Source organism: Caretta caretta, chromosome 1 (genome assembly GCF_965140235.1).
Source record: "Caretta caretta isolate rCarCar2 chromosome 1, rCarCar1.hap1, whole genome shotgun sequence".
NCBI classification, from domain to species: domain Eukaryota; kingdom Metazoa; phylum Chordata; order Testudines; family Cheloniidae; genus Caretta; species Caretta caretta.
The window spans coordinates 158,651,492-158,675,349 of NC_134206.1; the positions used below are offsets into that span (position 1 = coordinate 158,651,492).

The following is a 23,858-nucleotide window of genomic DNA, read 5'->3' on the forward strand; positions in this document are numbered from 1 at the left end:
CATTTGCTACATATTGCAGAAACTAAGTTAAGGGCATCTTAAGGAGATCAAGACAGGCAAATTTGTGCGCACATTGTTTTCCATGATGGATGGAGCCTACATTATGCCTGAAGTTTTTCCTTACTCTTCAAGGAGAGGATCTTTTCTTGTATGAAGTTTCAGCAAATCTAGAAAGTGGTATGTCCGAACTTACAGCAATGAAAGGCAGTCCTAGCCCTTTGGTTCAAAACCTGTAGGGATGACAAAATGCTTCTGAGTCTTTAAAAGAAGAGCTGAAGAAAAATCAGATCCATGTGCTCAAAGTGTTATTTTAAATATGAATGCACATTCACTGGGTTTCAATATCTTGACTACACAGAGTCCTAGTGATAAAAAAGCACCGAGCCATTATGAAAGTATACAATAGATAATCTTTTAGACCAGGGGTCGGCAAGCTATGGCACGCGTGCCAAAGACGGAACATGAGACGATTTTTAATGGCACGCTGCTGCCTGCTAGGTCCCAGCCGCTGGCCGCACTCCGCCCGCTGCCAAAACCAGGCCAGCAGCGGGCTGAGCGGGGCCGGCGGCTAGGACCCCGGCAGGCAGCAGTGTACCATTAAAAATCCTGCCCGCCCCGGCCTGCTCTTCTCCGCTCCCCGCCGCGGGGACAGGGTGAAGAAGCTTGGTCCCACCACCTGCTGCTGCAGGGCAGGCAAGCTCCCGCCTCCCCCGCCTCTTCCCCCAGCATGCTGGGTTCCTGCCCCTCCTCCTCTCCCTCCCTGCCGCTGATCAGCTGATGGCCCTTGCGAGGGAGGGGGAGAAGTGGAGCCACAGCTTGCTCACTGCTTCGGGGAGGAGGCAGAGAAGAAGTGGGATGGGGCCCTGGGGAAGGGGGGTGGAATCAGGGCATATCCCCTCTAGGCCCGCCATGAGCCACTTTGGGCAGGGGGCTGGGAGCACCCCCATGACCCTAGCCCACACCCCAAGCTCTCTGCCCTGATCCCTACACCCCACCACACACACCCCAGCCCTCTGCCCTGACCCCTGCACCCCCCACTTTCCCACCCCTCGCACCAAATGGGAGCTCCTGCACACACACACCCCCACATTCCCACCTGCACCCCTCGCACCAAATGGGAGCTGCCCAGGTAAGCACTCCACACCCAAACCTCCTGCCCCAACCCTGAGCCCCCTCCCTCATTCTAGCTCCTGGCCAGACCCTAAACCCCTACCCCCAGCCTGCTCCTTCACCCCCAGCTCTATGCTCAGTGCACTCCCACCCTCAGCTCGGTGCAGAGAGAGAGAGGAAGAGAATGGGTTAGAACCAGGAAGAAGGTAGGTGCCCACCGGCAGCCGGGACCCTGGCTGGCAGGAGCCGGCGGACGGAACCCCAGACTGAGTGGCAGTGAGCTGAACTGCTCAGCCCACTGCCGGTCTGGGGTCCTCACCGCCGGACCCACTCAGCCCGCTGCCGGCCTAGGTGAACGGAACCCCAGGCTGGCAGTGGGCTGAGCGGGCCGGCGGCATAAGATCAACATTTTAATTTAAAATGAAGCTTCTTAAAACGTTTTGAAAACCTTGTTTACTTTACATACAACAATAGGTTTAGTTATATAACATACAGACTTATAGAAAGAGACCTTCTAAAAAATGTTAAAATGTATTACTGGCACGCAAAACCTTAAAATTAAAGTGAATAAATGAAGACTCGGCACACCACTTCTGAAAGGTTGCCGACCCCTGTTCTAGACCAATGCAGTCCTCCAGCGGTTGCCTTTCAAATTGTGTTTAAATACCACCAAATCCCAAATAAATGGTCATGAACATGCATATTTAACAAAATGTTTAACCAGCAGGTCACCTACTTTTAGGGGTATATTGTTCTTGGTGGAAATATTGTTAAATAATTGTCCTGTAATGCCGCAGTGGTAGAACATGGGTTTTCAAAAAGAACTTAAAAACAAAAACTACCAAGTGGCAAAGCAAGACTTGATGTAGGTACAAGTAAACAGCCTAAATATAAACTTTTTTTAGCCTCAAACTATTCTCTATGCAGAGGTGGGCAAACTACGGCCCGCGGGACCATCCTGCCCAGCCCTTGAGCTCCAGGCCGGGGAGGCTAGCCCCCAGCCCCTCCCCTGCTGTCCCCCGTCCTCGGCAGCCTCAGCTCGCCCTGCTACCAGCATTCTGGGTGGCGGGGCTGCGAGCTCCTGCCGGGCAGTGTGGCAGGCTCTGGCCGGAAGGCGCGGGTGGCAGTCCTGTTGCTCTGAGCGGCATGGTAAGGGGGCAGGGAGCAGGGGCATTGAATAAGGGGCAGGGAGTCCTGGGGGGCAGTCAGGGGACTGGGAAGAGGGGGCGGTTGGATGGAGCGGAGGTTCTGGGGGCGAGGGTGGTCAGGGGATGGGGAACGGGCTGGGGGTTGGATAGACGTGGGAGTCCCAGGGGGCCTGTTAGGGGGCGGGGGTGTGGATAGGGGTCCGGGCAGTCAGGAGACAGGGCGGGGTGTGTGTGTGTGTGTGTGTGTGTGTGTGTGTGTGTGTGTGTGTGTGTGTGTGTGTGTGTGTGTGTGTTGGACAGGGGTAGGGTCCCGGGGGGGGTGGGAGGGGGAACGATTAGGGGCAGGAGGTCTCGGGAGGGGGGCGGTCAGGGGACAAGGAGCAGGGGTGTGTGTATGGATAGGTCGGGTGTTCTAAGGGGGGCAGTCACGGGGCAGGAAGTGGGAAGGGGCAGATAGGGGGCAGGGACCAGGCTGTTTGGGGAGGCACAGACTTCCCTACCCAGCCCTCCATACAGTTTTGTAACCCCAATGGGGCCCTCGGGCCAAAAAGTTTGCTCACCACTGTTCTAATGGCTTGAAGAAGGACCAAGAACAAAACACTTTCATGGACACAGTCACAATGAGCATACAACAGTAGGTAGCATTACTGGAGGGCTTGACTAATGCTAGTCTATAGGATCAGATGGACAGCACTCATAGTATTACCTGGGTATCAAAACTTTTACTTGTTTGAAATAAGTTACCTTGCCTCAGTTCTGACCCTATGTCTCAGATTAGTGGTGATACTGTAATTAACATTAAAGCAAGGACAAAACTAACATAAGATCAAGTGAGAGCTAGACGCACTAAAAACAAGAGAATAAAAATAAAATTCTAGCAGAATAGTCTAACACAGAACAAACAGACCATAGAGAAACGCTTCCAGACAATCACAGCAAAAATAATATTTCATTTTAATTCGCTTGAGAGAAAGAGACTACAGCCTGTAAATTTGGATGACCACGTTTTCGCATGTAACAAGTACATCAGCAGTCTTAGCTTCCTGTGGACAAAGCATTAGAATTCTTTTCCCCCAGCATGACTTGACTATTACATGCCACCTAACTATGGGTGTCAATGGCCATCTGATATTGTCTTTCCAGTTGCAGAAACAAATCTGGAACATCCACTAATGGTTAAATCCAGTAAGTAGAATAATTTGTCCATAGGTGCCAGATAGTAAAAACTACATTGATATTGTTTTAAACAAAGCCAGGAACATACTACAAAACAGGGAATAGGACTAGAAGAATGGCTATGCCAGACAGATCCTTTGTCCATTTACTTCAATATCCTTTCAGTGAAAGTGGCCAGCACCAGATAGGTCAGAGGAAGTTGAAAGAAACCTTATAGCAGGACAGTTACAAAATAAACTACCCATGGAAGAAGTTTCCTTCAAACTCTCCACCATCTCATCAGATATCTTATCAGATTGGCTTATGCACTAAAAGATGAGGGTTTATTGTTCTTCTAAAAAAACTGTATCTGTTGCAACTGTACTGAATCTAAACCAAAGTCCATTAAAGTCAATGGAAAGACTCCCACTGACTTCAATGAGAGTCATATCAGGCATATTATCACTAAAAAATGTCTAATCCTTTGATGTCTATTAAGTTTGGCTTCAATGACAATGAATTTCACGTGTTGTGTGAAAACTATTTTTTAAAATCGGCCTTAAACGAGTTGCCTTTAAATTGCACTGAAAATCCCTTGCTCTGGTATTATGAGAAAGAGTAAACAGGAGTGCACAGATTTTTCTATATATTATTCATTATTTTGTCCACCTTTACCATGACCATTTTATTTGTCTCAAGATCACTTTTCCTGTGGAAAGTCTCTCCTTGCCTTTAAATAATACCATAAATCTGATGAAGGTAACATGGACAGCTCTGAGTTTCGAAACTACTTCTCATATGATAATAACTGCTTGGATTAGCAACACCACCTCCATATGTCCCCCACAGGAATATATTGGGAAATACAGTCAGACACACTACTCGCAGAAGGCCAGCTCAATACCTTGGGGTCAGCAGACACATCAAAGATTATGTTACAAAAGAATGCACATACGCCTGAGCGTTGCCTTTGAAAATTGTTAGTGTACACTTCTGAGTAATGCAACCAACCATTAGTTAGATAATTCTAACTAATCTTTAACTCTCTGGAGCAATTCAAATCAGTGTAAAAATAAATTGATAATGTTAAACTGCTAATTTGTTAAGTTTTCTTTTTAAATGTTGCCAGATAGCCTTTTCACTACTCTGGGCAATCTGACCTACTCGAAATACTCTGCTTGGTAATATCTGTAACAGAATTTGCAAAACATACTGCTAACAAGTCTCATTGGTAAGCCCCTGTGGCATTCTTAGTACTGACCCAATAAAGAAATCTCATTACCTAATGCTAACAATGGTTACACTGTAACAATGGTTACATTACACTGCATCTAGGATGAAAAAAAATACAAGTTCTAATGTCTATCTTCTCTCGGATAGATTACTTCAGAGTCATTCACTGGGGTCTGATCCAAAGTCCACTGAAATCAATGTGAGTCTTTCCATTGATTTCAATGGTCTTTGTATGAGACGATGTTCGGAGTGGTACCGTTTAGGATACTATGCCAACTGGTTCAATTGGGTGCAGCATGGAGGAACTGAATCCTCTCAATTTCAAATAATCAGACAGTGCTGAAAATTTAATTTAGATGTCACCCTCAACTACAGGTGCACTAAAGTAGTCCTTAGAGATATTTCAAGTAAATTCTGCTGGAGTTTTGCTTGCTGAAATCTTTTGCATAGTATTAATGCAGAAATCCATCAACTCACTTAAGTGAGTAGCCCTCATAGTATCAAAGTAATAGGAAGTCATCAAAATGACTAAAATTTACTAAAAATTGCTGAAGGTAATCAGCTTTAAAGGTTCTGCAACCCAATACAGCTCACAATCCACTCCCATTTTAGCCAAATGGCTTCATTCCCAAAAGATCTGTGCCATGTGGGCAAAGCACTCTTTAGAGGCCATGCACACTTTATCAACCCCTTCCTTGGGAGTCTCTCAGCCAGTTTAGGTGTATGAGCCACGTGAATCACCTGTAGGGTGCTGTTACTGATCCATAGGAGACTCCCAGACCATCCTTTATGACTGCTCAGAATGTCCTGCAATTAGTGGATTAGTCTCTGTGCTGCCCTTGAGCCATGTGGGTTTGCCAAGAACCATGGTCACAGTATCCCAATTATTGTGGAGCTACTGTTCCCTCAGAACAGTCCTTGAAGCAACACTGAGTAAGTCATAAGAATGGCCATACTGGTCAGACCAAAGGTCCATCTAGCCCAGTATCTTGTCTTCCGACAGTGGCCAATGCCAGGTGCCCCAGAGGGGATGAACAGAACAGGTAATCATCAAGTGATTCACCCCCTGTCGCCAATTCCCAGCTTCTGGCAAACCGAGGCTAAGGACACCATCCCTGCCCATCCTGGCTAATAACCATTGATGGAGGTTTTGAACCCTGTTATAGTCTTGGCCTTCACAACATCCTCTTGCAAGGAGTTCCACAGGTTGACTGTGCATTGTGTGAAGAAATACTTCCTTTTGTTTGTTTTAAACCTGCTGTCCATTAAGTCTAAATTCTGAAAGCTGTTTCCCCCCTTCCAGACACAAAAAGTAAAAAGAAAGCTCTTTCATCTTGGCCAAGCTCATTGCTCTTCTGTTGGTACCGAAATATGTGGTTTCTTTTAAATCAATACTGAAATGCATGGCTCTTCCTAATTCAGCTCTTGTTCCACGATGAGCCAACCAGACACAGGGTTCTTATGTCAACCCTCCTTGAATTATTAGTGCTCCCACAACAAGGGAGGCTTGCAACTGGTTGCAATGGCAGCCTTTCCTCCCTTATAACTTTTAAAAATATATATTTATAAATCCAGGTGGAATGGGCAGGAACCTTCATTACAAGGTTGATTTCTCCTCCTCCTTCCCCCCGCCCCCCAGCTTCTCTTCTTCTGTCTTTGGCCCCAGCTCATCCTGGCAAAGAATGCAGGCACCAACAGGGACTGTTATCAGGACAGCCCAGAAAGACTCAGAGTGGGCCAGACAACTGCAAAGCTCCCTTCCTTCCAGTCTGGAAGCGTTTCTCTATGATCCGTTTGTTCTGTGTTGGACTATTCTGTTAGAATTTTATTTTTATTCTCTTGTTTTTAGTGTGTCTAGCTCTCACTTGATCTTATGTTAGTTTTGTCCTTGCTTTAACATTAATTACAGTATCACCACTAATCTGAGACAGAGGGTCAGAACTGAGGCAATGCAACGGGGACTGGACTGGAAGGAAGGGAGCGTTGCAGTCGTCTGGCCCACTCTGAGTCTCTCTGGGCTGTCCTGATAACAGTTCCTGTTGGTGCCTGCATTCTTTGCAGGATGAGCTGGGGCCAAAGACAGAAGAAGAGAAGCTGGGGGGTGGGGGGAAGGAGGAGGAGAAATCAACCTTGTAATGAAGGTTCCTGCCCATTCCACCTGGATATTTTTATATATATAATTTAAAAGTTATAAGAGAAGAAAGGCTGCCATTGCAACCAGTTGCAAGCCTCCCTTGTTGTGGGAGCACTAATAATTCAAGGAGGGTTGACATAAGAACCCTGTGTCTGGTTGGCTCCTGGGGAGTAACTCTTCTGCTCATTTCTTTGGTGCCCTTGACTGACTGGACTGTATATTGACATGTGAGCAATCCAGAATGTCCAATAATACCAACAGGTGGGGGAAGAGGTTACACTGGTCAGAGGTGTCATTTCTTAATTATCTCATAGTGGAAAGCTCCCAAATAGGGGAGGAGTATGACGAACACATATACCATAGAGAACCTATCTAAGGTATTTGGAGTAAGACATAAACAAGGCCAAAACGATCTAGGGGCAAATTGAGTTTAAAGATTTCGATTATTCCTCTTGAAAGAAACCAGGAACGGGGGACAAAGGAAAACAGCGTCTTTGTTAATATTCAAAAAGTTAAAAATACCTTGAGGCAGTATCATCTGATCTACCTCATGCAGAATAAAATGACTTTCATTTTTACTTATTTTGATGACAGAATCTAAGGCAGATTAATAGAAGTCTGGAAGAAAAAAAAACCCACAGGAAATGTTAAGATGCCAGTCAAAAGCTGTGGCTGATATAGGAGCAGCAGCAGTCAGGCACTCCATTGCTGTCAGTCGTGAAAGAACTGACAGAGGCACTACAGGCTAATAAACTGGCAGAACTGAGGGAAGAAAAGAGCTGTCCCTCAATTCTAAGACTATAAGAATTCCTGCCAGTCAATATACTAGGATCATGGACTTAAAAATGAGACTAACACCAATGGTCTGTTTAGGGAATTCTGCTTACAGTTCTGTCATGTTAGCAAGCAGACTCACAAGAGCACGTACCATGTCACTCATGACATCAAAGATGACTGAATCTGAAATAATGGCTGAAATCTCTCTCAGAAAGAAATCTTTATGGCTATTTAAAACCATTAAATGTATTTCCCCCCTTGACAATGAACCTCATATTTAAACAAGATATTTTAATTGAAAACAATCTTTGAAGGTGTGAAATGTCTGCAGCGGGGCTCTTTCCTTTTCAAGAGGAATCTAAAATGGTGGCAGCAATGTGGTGGGTCTTACAGAATATCAGTAAACCTGCAGTGTTTTCTATTGGCTCGGCTACACTTTTCATATGATGGGAGAGAACATATCATTATAGCCATTAACATAGCAGTTATTCTTATTACCAATACTTATGATAATATAGTGGTATGAGTACTTCACAAGGCTTCACTGGGTCATTAACATTCCAGTTAAAATGAACAAACACCACGTGCCCCTGCTGCTTGCAGCTTTCAAAAAGCCGGTGGAAGGACCTGGTTTATTTTCTCTCTTCCACATTCTGTTCATTATTTTGGTCTATGGTGGCAAAAGCCACTCTACTACAGGATTTAGCCACAGAACCGTTATAGGATACAAACACATTTCTTCTTCTTTCTGTCTGGGCAAATTATTTCACAATGTCAATGACCTTTTCTTATGCAAGTTACATCAAACCTTGCTTCTCTGTTAGAGAGATACAAAGGCCTCATGGTTGAAACACTAGACAGGGACTCAGGAGTTCTGAATTCTCTTCCTAGTTGGGACCTTGGACAAACCACTGAATCTCTGTGCTTCAGTTCCCCATCTGCAAAGTGGGGATAGTAAGATCTCTTCACCTCATATAGGTGTTGATTATGCATTAATGCCTCTAAGGTACTCAGACAACAGAGGAGTGCCATTGAAAGGCCTATAAATAAATATAATGTAAATATTTCACTAACTCCTTAACTACGTCTCCATCTTTCTTGAACACAAACTGGGTCTTCCAGTCTAACTCTGTTCAGTTAGAAGTCACCAAAACAAACTTTCTACTTGACAATGGAAATATCCTAAGCTATCTATCTCCCTTTCATTCAAGTCTAGTCATGAGTCGCCCTCCACCATGAGCTCCTCTCTGCACCTCAAATGTATATAATCTGCAAGTAAGCCTATTGTAACCTTTTCAATACAGCACATTGTCTTCCTTCCCCTCCAAGTAGCTTAATTTAAATATGTATTAAGCTCTTTCAATGTTTCCTTATACTTCACTCCCTCCAGTCCCCTGACAGTTTCCAATGATCCTTTCTGAATTCCTTCCAGTTTGTCAATACCTTTCTGGTCTTGTACCCAGAAAGAAACCCAGTATTTCAACCACAGTCACACAAGTGCCATATAGATAAGAACTATTACCTACCTCCCTGCTCCATGATATCATGTCTTTCTATATGTATTGACTTGTGTCTCCCACCTTTCCCTTCCCCCAAGTTATTAACTGCATGTTTTTAATCTTTCTAAGTCCCTTTCTATTACAACATTCTTCTGCCCTGACTTGTTTCCCCAATTTCGTTAAATTCATAAATGAAACATGTTTACTGACTCTTCAAGACCGCTAAAAATGTTAACATCAGCCTTTGTGGGCATCCCAATAGACACCTTCCCCAATTCAATCTATTACCATTTATCATTAATCTTTGTTTACAGTCTTTTAAGCTATAAAATATACTTATGCACACACTTTTAGAAAACTAAGGATATGAAACTCTCTTCTCTCCAAAGATACATAATAGATCCCTATTCTGAGTCTCTAAAGCTCCAAGACTGTATTTGTAAAAATACAGAACTTGCAACCATGTAGGAATAATATAAATATGCTGTAACAGAGTGCAAAAATCAAAACCAAAAGGTAAAATATATCTTGATCAAAAGACAATACAATAATCTTTTTTGCCTGCTTTCAACAGGTTCAATGAGGTGGACTTCAAGGAATAATACCTTGTAAAAATATGTTTGGAACTCTGTGTGGATGCCATAGATCCCAAGCCAACATTTTTCTGACACTCATCGTTAAAACCACCGAAATCATAGCCCTAACAAGAAATAGCAATGCAAAATGTACTAAGACAAACTTCTGAGGTTGAATTTATGGAGAAGGGCCTTTACTGGGCTTGACATGTGTGCATGAGAAACTAGCAGGACTCACTGACTTAAGTAGAATACAGAGAAAAGATATTTCACTGTAACATAAAAATAAGGTAGTCAAACATTTTTTGTGTGATGCATGCCAAAAGAGCCACATGGGCCTTTTTGGACCAGACAGTGAGTTCTTTCTGTGTAAGTTGGAATGCTCTTTTGGTAGGCTTCTTTTGAGCAACTGGGACTTCAGAGGTACTGAATCTCTGATCCTCTACCTGCAAGTACTCATGAGCAGCCTAATTTGAAGTTCCTTCTCTCTGCCTTGTCTGAAATGGCAGAATTCCATTTATTGCTACAAAACAGACACAACCTTATAGGACTCTACATTTGAACAGCTTTTTACATAGGCCCAAAATACCAAATTGAGTATCATTTAGAAATGCTGTCTCAAACTGATTTATCATTCAACACAAACTGTTCTACTTGATTTTTTTTTTAAAAAAAGATTTGCTTATATTCCTATTGCATACCATGCCTCAGACTTATTTTTATGTATAAAAGTTAGTGGGCAAATTTTCTAACCTTTCCTCCCTCAGACAATGCAGATGCATCAGGGCAAAGAACACAGAACAGGAAAATCTGACTAGATAAGTTATATAGAACAGTGAAGCAAAAATTATCTGATTGCTTTCTGAGAAACTACTCTGTACAGTCGACTGGATTGTAGTGGGTATATGTCTTAACTCATCTCTAAATATAATGTCAACCTCAGCTGTTTTATGAACACATACTGGAAACAACTACTGAAAAATGTGAGGCATGTGGTCAAAATGAAGGATGCAATACATCAGTGGTTCCCAAACTTCAACAACCTGTGAACCCCTTTCATTAAAATGTCAAGTTTCACGAACCCTCTCCTAAAAATGAATATTTCCAGGGATTTTCTCCTTTACCTGAGTATAAATTATAAAAGCAGTGATCTTGGAAATATAAAATTTGTTTTTATGACATGATTATACACTATTTATTATTAATTATTATGTATAATTACATTATGAAAAAGGCAACATTCTTCCAAGATCTCACTTTCGTAGCTTGTATAATTTTGAATAAGCCTGTTATAAGACAAGGCTCCTATGTTTCATCAAGGAGTATCAGATGTGAAACAGCGTGAAGGTATTTAAGAAGCCAACTCAAAGACTTCCTCTTGCACAAGCATTCAGGTCTTGAGCAGTCCAGGCACACAACGCACGTTACAACAAAGCTTAAACTTATTCTTCATAATAATTTTAAAAACAATATTAGTTGCCTATTTAATTTTAAAAACAGAAAAAAATATCCACCTCCCTTTCTATTTCATATAAGGAGTCTTGAAGTTTAAATGTGTGTGATAGATATGCTTGCTTTGATCTGCTTAGCTCTTGGAAGTCCAGGGGCTCCGGACTGCTGGCCCCGGGCTGCCTGGGGTCCCTAGAGACAGCTCTGTCCGCCATTAGGGAATTTTTCCCCCTCCGAAAACTCCCTGTAACATTTCGTGAACCCCCAGGGGTTCATGAACCCCAGTTTGGGAATCACTGCAATAGATGTTTATAGATAAGAAAAAAAAAGGATAAAAAGACTAAGTTTACAAACGTTTTCTGATCTATAGTTTCATAATTCAGTACTTGCAATACTAACAATACACCATTGTAGGATCAAAAGATTTGGGAATCTACCAAGAGCAGCAGTTGAGAGAAGTAATTGGGAATAAGAGGGAGAAGTGTCATTTGCTTCATAAAAATGCTTTATACTTACTAAATTATCAGTCTCTGGATCTTCACAAAAAAAGGGTTTTCCTTCCTTCTCCTGCTTCCTTACAAAATTTTCAATATCTACATCAAAACTAGCAGAGGTAGTGCCTTCTGAGCCCTGTGTAGATTGTTCACATTTTTCAAACAATAGTGCTAACAATGGAAACAGTGGGTGCCTAGGAATAAATAAATAATAAAATCAGGCCTGAATAAATATTTTTTTAATTTATATTTACTACTTTATAATGTTAGGTATCCAAAAAGTAAAAACCTAACCACCACTCATCCAGAAAAGCAATTCTGTAAGTTTTATTAACAGATTATATACAACACAACTGATAATATTAGCCAAAATACATGTGAGGGTTTTTTTTGTTTTTGTTTTTTTAAATAAGAGTGAAACTGTATAAGATTTAGAGATAACTAAAGCTGTATAAAAAAGCAGGACTATGTAATTGGACCTTAATAAGAAGAAATCATAATTGCAGTTATGAAGCTATGAAATGCCATTTTATTAATTGTTATTTAGTAGAAGGTGATGTATTAGTACACTGTGTAATGGATTAACACTGACACAAAAAATAAAACCAGATTTAAATTACAAAAAAAAACAAGCCTGAGAGCACACATCTGGTCTCCAATATGTGCCCCATTTCAATATAATAAAATCACCTTACAGTTTGGTACAATTGAGAACGGCCTGTATTATGAGAGACTCACTGTGAAATTAGCTAACTTGGCTCAGGTCAGGACTAAGATGATTTTACCATTAACTCACTTTGTCATCTTGGCCAACTCACTTACCCTCCCTCCTATGTGTCATTTTCCCCATGTGTAAACTGGCAATAACAGTGCTTTTGTAAAACACTTTTGGTATGTCTACACTGCAAAGTGAAGATGTGATTGTAGCATGGCTAGGCATACATATGATAGCTTTAAATTTAGCTAGCACAGGTCACAATAGCAGTGTACTCATAGCAGCACAGGTTTCAGAATAGGCTACCAACCAAAGTACATGGCTAGGGTCCATGGAGGGCTTGTATTCTGGTTGATAGCCCATACTAAAGTCCTTGCCACTATGTGTACACTGCTACTGTTACCCACACTAGCTAGATTAAAGCTAACACAGGTATGCCTACCCATGCTATAATTACATCCTCACTTTGCAGTTTATACATACTGATTAATATCTTCAAATGAAAAGTGCTAAGATAAGTATTTTTGTATTACAGAGTTGTGAGAAAAGGCACATTTTTATTTATTTATTTTTAATCTAAAGAAAAAGTGGTACAGGTTTCGTTGATCACAAAAAAATAAAATAAAATAAATGAGAAAAGGCCTTACATACTATTGAAGCTAATTCTAACATATAAAATATAACGGGACAGCTTGAGTTAAAGTCACTATTCCTCAATAGCCTAGACAAAATACTATTGCTAACTTAAAGCTTGATGCCTGCTGCCCACTACAGCTATAGCAATATCTGTTTTTAATAACTGACATGTGCACTTCATAATAGTCTTCAAGATCATGCAACAGAATCCTAAATTTGGGGAAATTTTTGCCTTAAGTAAAGAATCTAAAAATGAAACCATTTTATTTGAACTTACTCATCGTTTACTTGCAAACTACAACTCATCTGGTTTTAATCTGCCTAGTTAAAAGAAAAAAAAAAAGGCAAAAACACACCCCGAACTGTACTTTTTACCCTTCAAATACATAACCAAAGTCCATAATACTACCTGTAAATGGCCTGCTTGTCTGCATCCATTGGCGTCTGAGATTCTACAGGGGCAGGACTCACTCCTTCTGCATCAGTTTCAGAGCAGTTTGGGTCTTGTTCAGTTTTTAACTCGGTTACCACTTGCATCTGTAGAAAAAGGAGGATAAGTTATTTTACGTCACCAAGCACAAAGATTTATTAGTAAGTATACTGTTTTCTAAGTAAATAGCAATGCAAAAAGCTAGTAAATTGCCAGAAGGTTGGTATGATTTGGCAATTATACAAAAAGCATAAGCAGTAACAAGAAACTCATTTAATCCTTGACACTTTCTGTTGGATAGTGTAAAGGTCATTTCAAGTTTCAGCACTCAGCTTTAAAATTGGGATGATTGATATTAGTGAACTGCTAAAGCATTTTGTGTCTCACAAGCAGCTATTTTTGGAACAGGTTAGACATATATTACTCCAAAAATGAGATTATGAAAAGGCTGACTTACCAGCCTTTGTGGTGAAATCACAATAAAATTTTTACCCTCCTATTGATTTCCTTCTCCCTTTCCACAGATATGCTGATGGAAATAGGGACTCTGAAGCTAGTTTCCTAATCCATTAAAATTTACACTTTGTTATACAGAACTGAAATATAGCATTTGTTGCAGTCTTTCACTAATCAGGAATGTAATTTCGCCTTACAATTTACCTCTAAACTTTTACATATGCAGATGATATTAAACAATATAGGAATACCTACTCAATGTAAAAAGCAACAGTAGTTGTATTTAAAAAGTAATATTTACTAGTTTTTCAGCAGAATGGAGTGAAGTAACTGCCATTAAAAATATTTTAACAAGGCATTTGTTTGCCAGTTCAACTAAATGAGCTCATCTTCATATCCATGCAGAACAAACTTAATCAGCTTAAAACAGAACAACGACAAATTAAAATCAAGTTAAGTGAAAGATACCAGCCTAAAAAGGCATCCAATAGCGTATGTTAGAGAGAGACTATGAGTCTGAAAAGCTACTCTGCAGTTTGTGTGGGAGTGCAGGGCACAAGTAAATGCTGCAATAGTAAGAGGCAAGAAAAAGATGCAAAACAGGAAAGCACCAAAGCACCTTAAAAGATAAGCTTAAAGAGTCATGATTTAAACATTACTAACAGGCTATAGAGTCCTGTAATCTTTGGGTAGTTTTATGCTATTCCATGATCATATTGGGTATATTATAGCTCCACAAGAACATTGTTAGAGTTACAGTAGGGCAATTCAATCTGCACATATAGAACATCCTGAATGGCACCAATGGACTGGGAATGCCTTTGAGACTTTCTGATGGCTTTCTAAAATGGGACTTCCATTCTCTTTCACCTACAGCAAGGTATCTTTAGACTAAGAGCCCGCTTAAGGGGGACAAAAAGATCATCCCACTTGAAGAACTTATCCACCATGGAACCCAATCTTCCCTTCAAAAAGGATTGCATTTTTCTTCCAGCTTGAACATTTGTCACGTCCCCCTAGGGGCACCGAACCAGTGGCATAAGAAGATTCTTTTTCTGCTTGAACCATGGCAGTTTGTGTCTTACGCAGAAAAGCCAGGCTGCATTAAGCACCATCACCACATTAGGATCAAGGTCTCAGAAAGAAAATTAAAAAGCACAGAAGGACCCACCCTCACAAGGGCTGTCACCACCTTGTTCTCAAGAGCAATCCTTTGAAGAAAGAGTCAGCCCCTTAATAAATATTAGAGTAACCAATTCAGACGTCATCTAGGGACAAAGCTTCACCTAATTCCGCACACAACAAAGAAAAGGAATTTAAGACACTATCCTGGAGCGAGTCTTGCATAGGCTGTTTGGACTTTGTTGTCTGACATGGCTGAGCCCTCTTTTAGCTCAACAGGAAATTTTGAGAAAATGGCAGAACTTCCTAACCCTCAAGAAGTTCTCTCGGAAGGGTTAGCTGATTTGGAAGCCACTGTGCCTGGAGAAAGACATAATTGATGGACTTATTTTTTGGCTAACAATGGGAAAACAAGTTACCTAAATCTGGGGGCTACATTCTTTCAGCTGTTTCCTGCTGATGACAGAAGCCAAGACACACCAAAACCAGAAGACTACCTTGTGGCAGAGTGCTCCTGAAGCGCAAAACAAAAAAAGAACCACCGCTCTGCTCCTGAGGGAATTCTGCACCACTGTGCATTCACATAATTCGTGTGCCGTGCAGAATTTTCTTTCCTCAGCACAAAATATATTCTGCCAAGAAGTGCTGCAGTTACGCCTTTTGCCCACCAGGGGCCGCTGTTATGCCAGAACAGAGAGCAGACGCTGCTCGGTGGAAGCAGCCCCAGCTGCAGACAGAGAAAAGAAAAGACTCTGTTCCTCACAGCATCCTACCTGTGGGGCTAGTTCAGGAAGCATGGTATATGGGGAGGGTGGAACACATGGAGCTGCTGGGGAGTTACAGACTGGGGTTCAGAAGGGCTAGTTCAGAAGGGGGGACAGACTAGGGTGGGAGCTGAATGGGAGTGGGGGTGCAGGGACACATGGGGATGGCTGAGTGGGGACACATGGGGACAGAAGGGTGTAGGGACACGGTGGGAAAGGTGGCCGGCTGAGTGGGAGTTCAGGGACACATGGGGATGGGGCAGAGGTGCCTGACTGAATGAGGCTAGGGATCAGCAAGAGTCTGCATGGGGGAGGCTCCCTAACAACCCCTCCTACCCCACCCCCCAAAAAACGGTTCCATACTTCTTCCACACATACCCAACAACCCTCCAAGTTCACACCTAGGCTCCCTCCCAGCAATTACTTTCCTCTTCCTCAGCTCCTCCATTACCCTTGACTTCTCCAAGTCTTTGCACTGCTTCTGAGGGGTGTGGGAAATACATTTCTGTATTGTAGTTTAAATAAATTACTACTCAAAATTACATAATTGCGGATAGATATTTTGAAATAAATTACCAAAATAATTGAAACTGGCATAATTATATTGTGTTATTTTGACAAATAAAATATACAGAATTTTGCCAAATTTGAAACTATTGTACACAGAATTTTTAAACTTATGGCGCAGAATTTTTTTTAGGGTGCAGAATTCTCCCAGGAGTAAACTGCCACTAGCCAGGGTGGATTTGATTTAAATCAAATTGATTTAAATCATGACTTAAATCACTAGTCAGGAAGACTCGATCTAATCATGGATTTCTACATAAAAGTGCATTCTTGTTGGTTGTTATAACCTTAATACATATTCTTCACAACTCAGAGATAGATGTAGGTTTCATTTTTAGAAGGTACACACTATACATTTTTAAAGTGAAAACTTTTCAGATTAGTTTTACAGCTATATCAGAAAAGAAACAATTGTTTGGTTATTTCATTTACCAAAGGTAACTGAGGCAGATATTTATGAAGTCATTGGGAAGTGAACTATCTCCAATTCAACAGGTTAATCATTAATATTTGGAGGATTTTCTTGCCATGCTGTATTAGGAGGAGATCACCACCAGACAGACATTTAAATTGTTTTATTTAACTAAAACAACGTTATGTATTCTGGATTTTTCTCTTCAACAGCAAACGTGTGATATTTTAACAAAACAAGCACAAGAATTTTTGAATTTAATTAAACATTCAAGTTTTTTTTTAAAACCAGGTTTGTTTTTGTTAAAATTGTTTTAAAACTAAAATAGTTAAATGAAACATTTAAAAAAAATTAAATTGATTATGTCATCCAGGTCAACATGAGAAACTTAAAATATTGGCTTCTGCAGCTCACTCAGTTGTCTTTACCTTCATTTTCCTGTTTGGTCATAATCTGGGAAAGAAAAAACAAGCTTTTCAGGTCCCAAATGATTTCTCAATTTGGAATGAATTAGTCCAAAGGAAGAAAATATTCTTTCTACACTGGCTGAAGAAGCTACTGCTGTTAAAAGTGAGATTATCACTTCAGCAGTCTCTGAATCCAAGTGCTTAAAACAAAAAAGAGTTGAAACCCCCATCTGACACCTTATTTCTGATTACAGAGACTTTAACAGTGCTTTTCTGTTGAAAATGGATTGAAGACTCCAAATCCATTAGTTAACTCTTGTGTCTTTCTTTAAAAGATCATCAGCAAACATATTTCTTGAATGGTTCATCCTTAGCTCTGAAGTTTATTATAGTTGGCATTATGGAGGGATGATTGCTGGATGTCCATGTCATAGCCAACTCCTCTTCTTCAGCAGTTAAGGTTTGATCCTGGTACCAAGTATTGAGAATATTTGCAAGAAAATAAGCTGGAAATAGTGCTTGTCCCATTTGTTTTTTTAATGCTTGTAATTTAACTCTGTCATTGCATATTTCTCATTTTAAGATCTCACTCAGTTCCTTCCAAATTTCAACAGCGTCAGCAATAAAACAGCTATTTCCCTGCATTTTGTTCCAGGTTACGGAAATAGACTTCAGGGTACTCAGCATGCGTTCAACATTTCTCTTAAGATCAACGTTGAGAACTTTGGCTGCGACAGTACCATCTATTTTTTCATGATTTTGTTCCAAACTGTCATCAGATTAGGCCAGTTCTTGATATAGTGCTCAAAACAGTCCACTACTGAGTTTCACCGCATGTCTTGTGGGAGAATTAGCTTGGTTCCTCCCACTCTTTTCAGAGCAGCCGCTGCAATATTTTGCAATTTCAACAACATTAGCCTTTATTTCTGGAACACTGAAGTCTTTGGCTAGGAGGTGCATCACATGATCACTGCAATCGTATGTTATTAGCTTGGGACTCTCTTCATGCTCTTCTAAATAATTTCTTCTCATTTTGGATATATTTGCAGCATTTTCTGTGACCAAACTGCATACCAGACATTTGAAATTTTTTTCACACTTTGTTATAGCTTTTACTGCTACTTCTTGTAAGTATTCTGCTGTGTGTGCATTTCCTGATGTAGCAATTGTTTCTGTAAGGAAGACATTCCCTTCTTCTGTTGTCACACAAGCACATACAACAGGATCATTATGGACATTGTTCCACCCATCAAGACTCAGGTTAACAATTTTACCCTCTAAACTTTTTGCATACTGCTCAATTTTTCTTTCATACACTTTATCCAAATTTGCCTGCAACATCTGCTCTGTTGGTGGACTGTATCCCAGTCTGAGTGACTGAACCATGTTAATGAAGTGTGGGTTCTCAATCATATGGAAAGGAGAGTTTGTTGCATAAACAAACCGGGCAATTTTTTCATCAATTACCTCTTTTTGTAATCTGCTGGTTTTTATCACAAACTTATCTTTACTGGTTGTTTCTGGATGATGGAGATTTTTTTTTCTTTTTGCTACAGCTGATATACTGTGGCTATGTGACATACATGATGTGACTGAAATATTATCATTGGCAGATAACTCTGAAACTATGGAAAATTATGGTGATCTTGAAGGTGGATAGTCTTCAGAATCCTGTATGTTGAGGATGGATTCTCCTAAACAAAATAAGTCAATGCAGTTATTTTATTATTACCATACTGCTCATTTAGTATTACTCATTTCATTCACTGATACTCAGTACTACTTTAAAGGTGAAATTGTAAAAAGATGATCTGCCTATTTCAGTTATTTTTTTTATCACAACTGCATCTAAAATGACAGTACCACAGAGTAACAAATATATTTTTGCTCAAACACGACAATTTAAGAAGAGTCCAGAAGGAAGACAGGCAGTCCTTAAGAAAGAAGTATGAAATAAAAAAAGTTTACCAACCTGAAGATCCTGCATATTCAGACACGTTCCTTTCATCATCTTCAATACAGCTTCCTCCTGAGAAGGAGCACTTCTCATGATGTTGTTTCATTTGGGCAACCAGGCCTTGCATTTCTTTGTTGCACTGTTTGCATTTTGCAAGCATGCCTGTTTTACCCACAGGTAGAGGAACTTCATTAAAATATTCCCAAACCGGGTCTCTTTTACAGTCTTCTGCCATTATAGGTTTTCCCTTCTAGTGAGAGAATGGTATGGTAGATCTCAAATCAATGAAGGCTACACTCAGAAAGACCTTAAGACTTCTGGAATATGCTGCTCGAATAGTTTCACTTTTGTTTCTACTGCCTGTCCCTCCCTTCTCACATTTATCTTCAGACTTCTTCTCCTTGTCCAGATCTATTCCGCCCCCAATAATCTTCTATTCACTGAACTTTTTGAAACTTCGCACTTTTAGAGAGATAAAAGGGATTGACTCTGTGTACACAAATTTGCAGAGGGACAACAGGGTGAGGTCTGTTATTTCTCACCTCTATATATTATTTATTTAAAAACACTTTTGCTGTTACCAAGCATGTTATCTCTGGAGTGCAGACACAAATTCACAGGTTGAGAACTGCAAAACTAAGCATCTCTGATGGTATCTTCTAGACTGAGCCCCATTGGGTAGATAGAAAGATTAACTTAAACAATCTATACAGAAGCCCCTGGAATCTCATAAGATTGGATCCCTAATCCATTAACTATTGGAACTCATTTACAAAACTTTTCTTAAACGTTACATGAACATATTGTCTCATACTATAGAATTAGAATTTATAATCCCTATTCCATGATGAGATTGTTTTAATTAAGATACATTATAGCTCAAAGATATCTTTAGATAGGTTTTTTCCTCAAAAAGCATTTTATCAAAATAATCCAATTTTTTAAATTTTTTTTTTTTAAAAAAATCAGTGATTTTTATCCACCATTCCACCATCTCTTTACCAAGGCAAATAAGTATTCTAAACTAAGTAAACCTGTCAAAGAAAAGGGTTTATGGAAAAAAAGCTCTCCAAAATAAAAGCAGGAGGTACTCCAAAAAGAAGACAGCAATCCAGAGACCTGCCTCTTTGGAAATAAAAGAGAACTTACTGTTCAGCTAACCAGGCCTCTTTGTAGGGGAAGAAACAACTCAGTTTTTCTTCTGACAGTTAACACTATCTCCATCTACTGGCAGGAAGACTTGTACCTACTGCTCAGGCTGGCATACAGCAATAATGGAGAACAGGTCTTCAGAGTGCGGATCAATGACATAACTTGCCCACAGACTAATGTTAATTTGAATGCAGTTTTAGGAACCACTGCTCCAAGATGCAACATCACATCACATATAGAGCCTAACCTTAAACAAAAAGGTAAATTTTTCACTTGCTAATAGTAATGCAATACATAGAGGAGAAAAAATGCTCTCACTTGTTGCCCATCTTGATAGTTGTCTATACTTAATGTCTGTGTTGCCATCATGGTTAATGAAGGGTTTATAATGTCAAATCATCACAAGAAAGAACACATATTCTAGAAAAGAGTAAAAGATGTCAGTTACAAAAATAATTTTTTTTAAAATGGATTCTACACAATGCAAAAAATGTTACCAAAATTTGTGTGCGCAACAGCAAAGTGACTCAGTTATTTAATTGATCATGCAATTATATTATTTTTTTACGCAGCTGTCATAAATATAAAGGGAAGGGTAAACCCCTTTGAAATCCCTCCTGGCCAGGGGAAAGCTCCTCTCACCTGTAAAGGGTTAAGAAGCTAAAGGTAACCTCGCTGGCACCTGACCAAAATGACCAATGAGGAGACAAGATATTTTCAAAAGCTGGGAGGAGGGAGAGAAACAAAGGGTCTGTGTCTGTCTGTATGCTGGGTCTTTGCCGGGGATAGACCAGGAATGGAGTCTTAGAACTTTTAGTAAGTAATCTAGCTAGGTATGTGTTAGATTATGATTTCTTTAAATGGCTGAGAAAAGAATTGTGCTGAATAGAATAACTATTTCTGTCTGTGTATCTTTTTTGTAACTTAAGGTTTTGCCTAGAGGGGTTCTCTATGTTTTTGAATCTAATTACCCTGTAAGATACCTACCATCCTGATTTTACAGGGGGGGATTTCTTTATTTCTATTTACTTCTATTTTTTATTAAAAGTCTCCTTGTAAAAAACTGAATGCTTTTTCATTGTTCTCAGATCCAAGGATTTGGGTCTGTGGTCACCTATGCAAATTGGTGAGGCTTTTTATCCAACATTTCCCAGGAAAGAAGGGGTGCAAGTGTTGGGAGGATTGTTCATTGTTCTTAAGATCCAAGGGGCTGGGTCTGTAGTCACCTAGGCAAATTGGTGAGGCTTTTTACCAAACCTTGTCCAGGAAGTGGGGTGCAAGGTTTTGGGAAGTATTTTGGGGGGAAGGATGCGTCCAAACAGCTCTTCCCCAGTAACCAGTATTAGTTTGGTGGTGGTAGCGGCCAGTCCAAGGACAACGGGTGGAATATTTTGTACCTTGGGGAAGTTTTGACCTAAGCTGGTAAAGATAAGCTTAGGAGGTTTTTCATGCAGGTCCCCACATCTGTACCCTAGAGTTCAGAGTGGGGGAGGAACCTTGACATGGTGGCATAGTGGTGGGATTAACCTGAAATCATTTTGAGATCCAGTTGAGATTTTTTGAACTAGAAATACAGATTTTAAAAAGGAATTTTTTTTTTTCCTTTGGAAAGGAAGTCCAGAAAGCAGCTGAAACTGAAAGCAGCTTGGTTTTTCTCTGCTTTGTGGCCAAGCAGAGACAAAAGGGGATTATCTTTGTGAATTGCAGGTTTTCTTTGCCTGGAGGCAGGGTACTTAACTCCTGCAGGGAAATTCACAGTCTTCCAACCCAGAGTTTTTTTTTTCTTTTCTTCCTAAAAGTAAATAGGGGGGTGTGTGTTCTACCCATTTGCCTGGAGACAAAAGTGGCAGGGTTGTTTTTTTTAGGATTTTGATTTTTTTGTTTTACAAGGAGCACAGGTTTGAAAAGGAATTTTTTTTTTACTTTGGGCTGCTGGTAAGCAGGTTTCCAAGTAGTTGGAGGTTTTTTGCTTTGATTTGGGCCCAGAGCAGAGACAAGGGAATTGTCTTTTTCTGTAGGCTGACAATCACTATCAGAGAATAGGTATTCTATTCCAGCACAGCAAAATTTTACAGCCAAGTTTTGTTTGTTTATTTCTAAACCTTGGGTGTAAAGTTAGTTAAAAACAGAGAGGTTAGAATGACAAAATCCACGGCTCGACAAAAGCTGGAATTAGCCAGATTTCAGGCTGAGGAAAAACAAAGGGAACATGAAAGACAGATAGAACTCATGCGGCTGAAAATGGAAGCAAGGGACAAAGAACTGGAGGAGAAGGAAAAAGAGAGGAAGCATGTGGAGGAGGTGGAGAAGATAAAGGCTCAGCGGAATATCCCAACAAACCCTAGCAATCCTTCTCCAAGTACCACTTCCCATCCCAGAAAGTTCCCCACCTACAAGGCAGGTGATGATACTGAGGCCTTCTTAGAAAACTTCGAAAGGGCCTGCCTTGGGTACAACATCTCTACTGACCAATACATGGTAGAGCTGAGGCCGCAGCTCAGTGGACCCTTAGCTGAGGTGGCAGCTGAAATGCCTAAAGAACACATGAACAAGTATGAACTGTTTAAATCCAAGGCGAGAGTCAGAATGGGGATAACACCCGAGCAGTCTCGTCGGAGGTTCAGAGCCCTAAGGTGGAAACCAGACATGTCATTTACCCGACATGCCTACCACATTGTGAAACATTGGGATGCCTGGATATCAGGAGCAAGTGTTGACTCTCCAGTAAATTTGCCCTTCCTAATGCAAATGGAACAATTCTTAGAGGGTGTTCCTGAGGAAATAGAAAGATACATCCTAGATGGGAAACCCAAAACTGTAATCGAGGCAGGAGAGATTGGAGCCAGATGGGTGGAGGTGGCAGAGAAGAAGAAAACTGGTCGCAGTTGGAGCGGAGACCAGGAGGGACCACCCCAGACCACACCCTATTACCAGGGGCCGCCCAAAGCCCCACCTACCTCCCAAAGAACCCTCCAGACCCCTTATCGTCCCACCACCCCGTTCTCCAGCAACCCTCCTCGCCCCAGTGACCCGTCAGCTGGACGATGTTTTAAATGTAACGAGCTGGGGCATGTAAAGGCCAACTGCCCCAAGAACCCCAACAGATTACAGTTCATTGCACCGGAATCACACCAGAGGTCCACAGGCCCAGATACCTCCCAGATACCCTTGGAGCGGAGGGAAACTGTGAGTGTGGGCGGGAAGAAGGTCACCGCGTGGAGGGACACTGGAGCACAAGTGTCAGCTATCCATGCTTCCTTAGTGGACCCCAATTTAATCAACCCAGAGATCCGAGTGACGATTCAACCCTTCAAGTCCAACTCTTTCAATTTGCCTACAGCCAAGTTGCCTGTCCAGTACAAGGGCTGGTCAGGAATGTGGACTTTTGCAGTCTATGATGATTATCCCATCCCCATGCTGTTGGGGGAAGACTTGGCCAAGCATGTGAAGCAGGCCAAGAGGGTGGGAACGGTCACCCGCAGCCAGGCTAAACAAGCCGTGAGGCCTAGCTCTGTTCCGGAAACTTCTATCAGGACCCGGTCAGAGGTGATGGACCCGGACCCCAGGCCAATGTCTGCAACAGCAGTAGTGGATCCAGTCCCAGAGACCCAGACGGAACCAGTCCTAGAACCGGAACCAGCCGAACAACCAACACCAGACCCCGTG

The 23,858-nt window shown here is 41.1% G+C and overlaps 1 protein-coding gene across 17 annotated transcripts in view; it reads right to left on the reverse strand.

Annotated features, from left to right (window-relative positions):
• PKNOX1 (PBX/knotted 1 homeobox 1) overlaps positions 1-23,858 on the reverse strand; it is a 74,656-nt gene that overhangs the window by 22,881 nt on the left and 27,917 nt on the right. For 4 of the 17 annotated variants that reach the window (XM_048865627.2, XM_048865551.2, XM_048865576.2 and 1 more), the window contains exons 1-4: positions 19,056-19,194; positions 18,551-18,777; positions 13,335-13,462; positions 11,597-11,768 (exon numbers count right to left, since the gene is read on the reverse strand). In XM_048865627.2, the coding sequence (XP_048721584.1) occupies positions 11,597-11,768; positions 13,335-13,462; positions 18,551-18,664 (414 nt within the window). In that variant the 5' untranslated portion in view covers positions 18,665-18,777; positions 19,056-19,194. The other 13 variants (XM_048865575.2, XM_048865573.2, XM_048865562.2 and 10 more) reach the window with 6 other exon arrangements.